This window comes from Prionailurus bengalensis, chromosome D1 (genome assembly GCF_016509475.1).
Source record: "Prionailurus bengalensis isolate Pbe53 chromosome D1, Fcat_Pben_1.1_paternal_pri, whole genome shotgun sequence".
Taxonomy (NCBI): Eukaryota; Metazoa; Chordata; class Mammalia; order Carnivora; family Felidae; genus Prionailurus; species Prionailurus bengalensis.
In genome coordinates, this window is record NC_057346.1 from 104,880,567 (window position 1) to 104,888,748 (window position 8,182).

The 8,182-nt window shown below is 41.9% G+C and overlaps 1 protein-coding gene across 1 annotated transcript; it reads left to right on the plus strand.

Annotated features, from left to right (window-relative positions):
* The first annotated feature begins 524 nt into the window (after window positions 1–524).
* Window positions 525–7,256, plus strand: MS4A2 (membrane spanning 4-domains A2). The gene is made up of 7 exons (XM_043581235.1): window positions 525–799; window positions 1,858–1,981; window positions 2,517–2,651; window positions 4,679–4,735; window positions 5,518–5,673; window positions 6,019–6,117; window positions 6,975–7,256. The coding sequence occupies exons 1-7, from the start codon at window positions 738–740 to the stop codon at window positions 7,071–7,073; spliced, it is 732 nt and encodes a 243-aa protein (XP_043437170.1). The 5' UTR covers window positions 525–737; the 3' UTR covers window positions 7,074–7,256.
* Window positions 7,257–8,182: the final 926 nt, after the last annotated feature.

Genomic DNA, 8,182 nt, shown 5'->3' on the forward strand with positions numbered 1-8,182 from the left:
AAATAAACATTTAAAGGGGTGCCTGGGTGGCGCAGTCGGTTAAGCGTCCGACTTCAGCCAGGTCACGATCTCGCGGTCCGTGAGTTCGAGCCCCGCGTCAGGCTCTGGGCTGATGGCTCGGAGCCTGGAGCCTGTTTCCGATTCTGTGTCTCCCTCTCTCTCTGCCCCTCCCCCATTCATGCTCTGTCTCTCTCTGTCCCAAAAATTAAAAAAAAAAAAAAAAAAAAAAAAACGTGAAAAAATAAACATTTAAAAAATTAAAAAAATAAACAGGGAACACAGGCTTCTCAACGGTACCTTTGGAAAACTTCTGGCACAGAAACGGCCAAGTAGAGAAAGCTCCAGAAGAGAAGAACATCTCTTTCTGTCCTGCGGTTCTCTCTCACCTCCTCAGTCTGCACCCAACTGCTTTTGTTTTTTGTTCTTTCTGGTTCTGTAAATGGTCCGGGTCGCAGGCGGGTCTATTCTCCAGGAGTCTCAAATTTCCTCATTCCATACTTGTCCCTCTTCAGTCCCTCAGTTTTGTTCTTCGATATAACAAAACCACAAACAAACCTACTGCTCTTTATCAGCTGGGAAGCTTATCTGTGGGACACATGCCTTGAGTATGAAGATAGTCATCAAGGTCATGAGACAACCCATCCTCACTGACCATCTGGAGCACACGGCGAGAGGAAGCCCACCAAGGCTCATCGTAACAGCATTCTTCACGGGTGGCTCGCTCAGCTCATGAAAAAATGGACACAGAAAGTAGTAGCAGGGCAGGTCTTGCTTTCCCAATGTCACAAAGCCCCTCCAGGTAGGTACAAGCTACTGTTTTCTTTCTGTTCCCAGTGGGCCAGTGATAGTGACAGTGCCGGGGAGACGCCAATTCATGGATTTAGGCACAGACCCATCTGGTTTGATGAATACATCGAGTATAAAGAAGCTATCTGCTATACTTTGCCAGTAGTTCGTTCTCTCTGGGTGATGGGGAGGAAGGTTTTCGCTCAGCTTGGGAACTGGGAATAACGTGAACTTCCTCACAGAAGGACCTTCTATTGTGGGGTTGAGGTAGGGGAGTTTCGTACTAACGAAGATTGAGATTTCTTGCCTCTGCATCTGAGGTGTGTTCAGGGAGAGAAAGTTTTCAAAACAACCCTGGACTCATCCCTGGTTTAATCTTTGTGAGTCTCCTTCCACGGAATCCTGTCCCACTGTTTAGAGAGAAAACAGGAGGTGGCGGGGAAGGTGCATAATTCAGTTTTCCTTTGAATACTGAAGATGGGCATGTTATTAAGACTTTCCTTTTAAAGATTTTAGGAGAGGCTGATGACAGAGCTTTGGGAATCAATATTGGACTGAATATTATTGCAAAATGTTAAGTATATTCCAAACTTTTAGAAAGGACAGTAGCTCTGGTTAGCCTCCTCTGAGGCTGAAAACAAGAATAGAGATTTAACCAACCCTTAAAAGCCATTCCTTTGTGCACATGAAGGTGAGTGTGTCATTAGCAAAATATATTCAGGTCCATTTCTGGGTTAAAAAGACTGAGAGACACATAGGTAAACGCGTCTGTTTGCTTTTATGTTTATTTATCAGCGTAGATCACTGAGAAAGAACTTGGTAGTGACCCCACACCAAGAATAAGAAGACTTGGCTCATTTTTTGTTCCATTTTGTTCATCTAATCACTAGCCAGACAGTGATCTTGGCCACTAACTTTGACTCAGTTTCTTATACATTATAATAAAGACTTTCACTGAAAGATTGTTTTTGAAAAAATAGTCAATCCCCGCCCCCGCCCCCATTCCTGTCAGTTGAGAACTTCACAGAGAGAGAATTTTCTCACGGCTGAATTTCTGCTTAAACTATACAGCGTGCCCCAGATCGAACTTTCGGAAGTATCTCTCCATGATAACGCCTTACGGGAGGAGGCTGCCTCAGCTCCACCAAGCCGTACCTGGCTGAGGTTTTTGAGGAGGGAGCTGGAATTCCTGGGGGTGAGTGAGCATCTTCCCACATCAACCAGAGTAGAACTGGCTCTACTCTGAGCCAGAGTATTTGGGTGTATGAACAGTTTCCCCACTTGGATTCATGAGGCATGAAAAATCTGGTAGATGAGGAGGCAACATGGGGCCCGGTTGAGCAGAGAGAAGCATTTCCTCATGAAGACTAGGAGAAGAATGGCAAAGAGGATCTGCCAACACTGGTCAGTTGCTGGTGGGTTAATATCACGAATATCAAATTAATAATTGTTGTCTGCACCTCGATGGAAAGAACAATTATTGATGTCTACCATGACTATGTAAATAAAGGCACATGAGAAATGCATTGGCCATCCCTGCATCAGATCATGCCTGTATCCATTCTTAGAGGGGCCTGATGATTCTAGAAAATATTGCATTTGAATTCTGTCTCAGGATGGCTTAAGACACCCAAGCAATTTCTCATATTTGGTCTTCATCATAAGGACTTTGATGCAGTCTTGAAAAAATACCTTCTTATTTTACAAAACATATGCATCTTTTTCTACAGGTAACACAAATTCTGATTGCTTTGATATGTCTTTGTTTTGGAATAATCGTCTGCTCTGCGATCAATGCTTCCGAATTTAAGGAAGATTTTTTTTCATCATTTAAAGCAGGCTACCCATTCTGGGGAGCAATGTTTGTGAGTAAACATCTACAATTGCCTCTGAGATAACACTGCATGTAGCTTTTCTCTTGCCCACATCAGATCTAACCAACTATTTATTCTAGTATTTAGAGTATATATATATATATATATATATGTATTGCAGTTTACAAAGCACTTGGGGTAAGCACATTAGTACTCTTTTATCAGATGAGAAACCTGAGATTAATAAAAGTGAAATGAATTGCCCAAGGGACATTTAGCTAATAAAAAATGAATCGAAACTTTCAGAATCTAGGGGCACCTGGGTGGCTCAGTTGGTTAAGCGTACGATTTCAGCTCAGCTCGTGATCTCATGGTTCCTGGGTTTGAGCCCCGCATCGGGCTCTGCGTAGACACCTCTGAGCCTGGAGCCTGATTCAGATTGTGTCTCCCAATCTCTCTCTGCACCTTTCCCTCTTGTCTCCTCTCTCTCTCAAAAACAGAGATCAATATCAAAATAAATAAATAAATAAACATTCAGAATCCAATTCTAGAAAAATATCCCTCACACTATTTGTCAGTCAAGTTATCTTCGTGACGGCAGGAGGAAGAGACTGAGGAGGTGAGGAGGACAAGGTCAAACAAGGCCAAGGGCATCTGATAAACTCATACTATGTCCTGGAAACTCTTTTAGGTGCTTTCTCATTGTATCTCCTTTTAAAAAAATATTTATTTATTTATTTATTTATTTATTTAGAGATAGCACAAGTGGGGGAGAGGGACAGAGAGAGTAAGAGAGAGAATCTGAAGCAGGCTCCATGCTCATGACCCTGGGATCATGCATGACCTGAGCCAACATCAAGAGTCAGATGCTCAACCGACTGAGCCACCCAGGCACCCGTTTATGACTCTTTTTGAACCTTTGCCATATTTTATTTGACACATCTCTCTACTGTCCTTCATTCCATACACTTCGCTTATTAGGTGTCTCTCTACCCATCATACACTCTGAACCTTTGAAATTGTTTTGAATTTGTGCTATTGACTTATATTTTCAAGAAATCTTTACCCATGTACATCTTCATAATTACTTTATGTCTACATGACCTATGTGAGACCCAAGATATGCATGCCACAAACACACGCTTCTTGCCCAAAGGGGCTGACACTCTAACACCCAAGATGCTCACACAAACAAATAATTACAACAAAATGAGAGCCATTTTACAACAGTCATGTACCAGGTCTGCTGGACCTTGCTACTCCAACAGTAACTCATGGATTGTCAGGATCAGCATCACTCGGGAGCCTGGTAGAAATGAAGAATCTCACGCCCCCTCCAGGACCTACTGGATAAAAGTCTGCATTTTGCAACAGACCCATAAATACGGACAACAAACTGGAGGTTGCCAGAGGGGAGGGATGTTGGAGGATGGTCAAAATGAGTGAAAGGGAGTGGGCAATAAAGACTTCCAGTTATGGAAGGAATCAGTTGTGGAATAAAAGGCACAATACAGGGAGTATAGTCAGTGGTATTGTAATAGCGTTGTATGGGGACAGATGGTAGCTATCCCTGTGGTGACCAGAGTGTAATGGATTGACTTGTCGAATCACTATGTTGTATGCCTGAAACTAATGTATCATTGTGTGTGTGTCACATATACTTCAATTAAAAAAAGTAATCTGGGAATGCCTGGGTGGCTCAGTCAGTTAAGTGTCCAACTTCGCCTCAGGTCATAATCTCGTGGTCCATGGGTTAGAGTCCCACTGTTAGCACAGAACCCACTTCAGATCCTCTGTCCCCCTCTCTTTGCCCCTTCCCTGCTCTTTCTCTCTCTCAGAAATAAATAAACATTAAAAAATAATAATCTGTATTTTAACAAGACTGTCACATGATTCATATGCACACTTAATTTTGAGAAGCACCCTATAGGACAAAAATGATGAGCTTATGGGAAATATTAATACATAGCTTTATAGAGTACCCACAACTTAACCTTACATTTGGAGGATAGGGGAGAAAGGGGAAGTAAAGACAGACAGAGACTCACTTTATTTCTCCCTTCCTTCCTTTTGAACAGTTTGCTATTTCCGGATTTTTTCCAATTCTGTCTGAAAAGAAATATGCCATATATCTGGTGAGTTGCAATTCTGTCTTTATCCATCTGTGAGAAAATAAGAAAAATGGAATTTTAGGAGTCTTGAGGGAGATGTGCCATCATCTCCCCTATAATGAGTGAATGTGGATGTGGGTTTTTTTTTTTTTTATCCAATCTACTTTGTGTTGGATATAATCATTAAAAATATAACCATTACAATATCAATTGTCTTCTTAAAAAGACAGTAAAGCATCAGTACCTTGACACTTGTTTTAAGAAATATCCCCACACTGGGCCTTGTCCTTGTGAGTACAGTCATATGATCAAATGGATGATTTATTTCTTTTTTTTTATTTCCTTTTTTTTTTTTAACTTTTATTTATTATTAAGAGACAGAGAGTGAACAGGGGAGGGGCCGAGAGGGAGGGAGACACAGAATCGGAAGCAGGCTCCTGACTCTGAGCCGTCAGCACAGAGCCCGATGCGGGGCTCAAACTCAGGAACTGCAAGATCGTGACCTGAGCCGAAGTCGGGGGCTTAACTGACTGAGCCACCCAGGCGCCCCTGATTTGTTTCTGATTAAGGAGACTGCTTGAGGAGAGATGATGTGTGTCCACAAGGGCCTTCCTGACTACAGTCCTAGCAAGAAGGTTATAGATGCTTAGTAAACAATGAGTACACTGCCAAGATTTCCTTTTTCAATTTACATTTGGAACCAAGGCAGAATTTACTGGATGCAACCAGCCGTAAGAATGCAGGGAGGTCTACTGAATGCGCTGGCAGATGGAGGCCCAGGTCTGAGTGTTGTCCTTCACCATCAGGTGTGGGGAAGCCTGGGAGCAAACACCGTCAGCAGCATTGTTGCAGGAATAGGAATCTTCATCCTGACCATCAACTTGAAGAGTTGCTGGCCTCATATCTACAACTGCCCGGAAGCTCGTGGAATTGACTTCTGCTTTGTGGCTTGGTTTTCCACCGTATGTATTTCTTGTGGAAGTGCTAAGATTCTGACTCCCAATCCAAGTAAGAGCTCTCTTTCCCTTTTCCGTGAACCCCATCCTCTGCTGTAACCTCTATCACATAACGTAGTGTTCTGGGGGTGCATGTATGGAGATGCTGGCTGCCGACCCCTTCCCAGCTGAATTCTGTGAGGTTGGAGTCACCTGCCTGGACGACCATCGTGTGGTGTCCCCATGCATATGTCACTTCATTGGAACTGATCACGTTGAGGGGGTGATGAAATCAGGGGCTGCTATAATGGAGCACATTTTCAGGGCACCTACCTTGTGACTCCACTTGTCTTGTTGGTTATTGTTCAACAGGAGATCGTGGCAATGATCCTGTTTCTCACCATCCTGGGGTTTTGTAGTGCTGTGTCACTCATGATCTATGGCCTTGGAGAAGTATTCCAGGAAAAGAAGGTAGGTAGAGGCCTGATAATCCTGAATGACAAACCGAAGAATTTGAGCTTCATCTTAAAAGTACGGTCTGGATCTCTGGAAACATTTCTTCTAGAAAATTATTTCTTCTTGTTTCAGTATTTTGGTTCCCAACTCGTATTTTAAATCACATTTTTCCACTTGTAAAAGCCCCAATCTCCGGGTATATCCTCAGGACTGAGCATGAGGAAAGTAGAGTTTTCATAATTTTAGAAAAGGCTGTGGGTTGAGCATGGAGACAAATGTGAAAGTAGCATGTGATGGAACCTCCCAGGTATCTGGGCTTATTTTCGCTTCCAGAATAGGTCCCTCATATGTGTTCCTACTCTCTCTTTTTTCTTGGCTTTCACCTTCTTGCTCTGAAGGCTCAATTTTCTTTCCTTCCTAATTCATGATTACCAACATTTCTGCTTGCCTTACCCATCCATTATACCTTTGATGTATGAAAAGGACTCACCAATACTTGCACAAGCACTGACTCAAATCTTCCAGATGATACACACTCCCTTCATCTGTCCATTTGCCAAAGCATTCAAGTCTGGTGGCCTTTTTTTTTTTTGTTTTGATCACTTGCCTCCAAAGATAAATAAGACAGCAGATATACCAAAGTTCAGACACAGTAGTCTCACCAGCTTGTTATTGGCTGATGTAATTTCTCCTGGGCCCACTTGGCCAGCCAGTCTGGCTTGGTTTATTGGAGATGGAAGTAATAATTACAGTGTAATGAGAAAGAGAGTGACACTCAGAAAGTCAAAAGAGATGAGATAGATCTCTCGAACAAGTAGTCTAGTGGTGGAAAATTCTTGGTGATTAATATTAAATCATTTTTCCCTCATCAGATTCCAGAAGATCGTCTTTATGAAGAATTAAACATATATTCGCCAATTTACAGTGAGTTGGAAGACAAAGGGGAGACATCTTCTCCAGCTGATTCATAAGAATTATGTGTTCAGAACATTCTGACTCACAGCAAAAGGTCTAGAAAAAACCCAAGATCTTTGTTTAAGGGGCTACCGACAAAATTTCAATTCTCTCTATGGTCTGCCAGTTTTACATTAAGATTTATTCTCCAGATGGTAATACTCTATCTGTTGTTTCTGCTCACCTAGACTCCCCCCGCCTCACCCATTTTTAGATATGATTGACTCCTATTTTTCTTGTTTTCTGCCTCACCCATTTTTAGATATGATTGACTCCTATTTTTTTTGTTTTCTATTGCTGTCTCTACCTACTTTTGTGGGAAGTCAACAAATAATCAGTTAGCATTTACTCTGAAACAAGAGGAAGTCTGGTTGAGACATGAGTTAAACTTTGACAGTTCAGTCATGTTTGGTTCTTAGCCCTTTTCAGAGTTTGTAAGGGCTACAGATGTGCATGATATATGTCCCCCTACTGGACTGTAAACACCTAAAGGACAAAGCCCATTCAGCAAATGTATACTGAGGACCAAATAAGTGTTCTAAGTTTTCCACACTTGTCTCTTTCACTTCATGTTTCCCAGTTTCCTTTATCATGGGAGCTCAAAGTGTATTTATGGAGTGGATGGGGGAACATTCTGAGAAGATATACCACTGGGTCAGGTGCCAGGTTGAGTTGCGAAGAAGAAAGAAATTCCTTTAAGGTGAATTTGGAGGTGAGAAGGAGGCCAATTGGCAGATAATTAGCAATAGGAGTATAGTCAGATGGAAATTTGAAAAGAATTCTATTCTATTAATCATTTTGGTGGATGTTTATCACATCAGCTTAGCAATGGATGCTCCTGCTTATGTTTGATCTTATGTGGAGAGTCCAACATGGAATGTTAGAAGGATCACAGATCTTAGAAAGCGCATTGGAATCCCAGGCCTATGGCTTATTAGTTGAGTGGGTTGTGGGAAGTTATTTAATTTTTTTTTTTTACTTAATCTGGTTTTTCTCATATGTAAAATTAAGACATTAGGAATAACTTACCTGCCAGGATTAAAGGTCTATTGTGGGAACACACACACACACACACACACTTAAAACTAACTCAAATGGCCCCACTCTCTAATTCCACTTCAATTTT

Coding starts and splice junctions, on each gene's coding strand:
- MS4A2 (XM_043581235.1), top strand. CDS start 738: ATGGACACAGAAAGTAGTAGCAGGGCAGGTCTTGCTTTCCCAATGTCA. Junction 1,982..2,516: donor GGGAGCTGGAATTCCTGGGG/GTGAGTGAGCAT, acceptor CTTTTTCTACAG/GTAACACAAATTCTGATTGC. Junction 6,118..6,974: donor AAGTATTCCAGGAAAAGAAG/GTAGGTAGAGGC, acceptor TTCCCTCATCAG/ATTCCAGAAGATCGTCTTTA.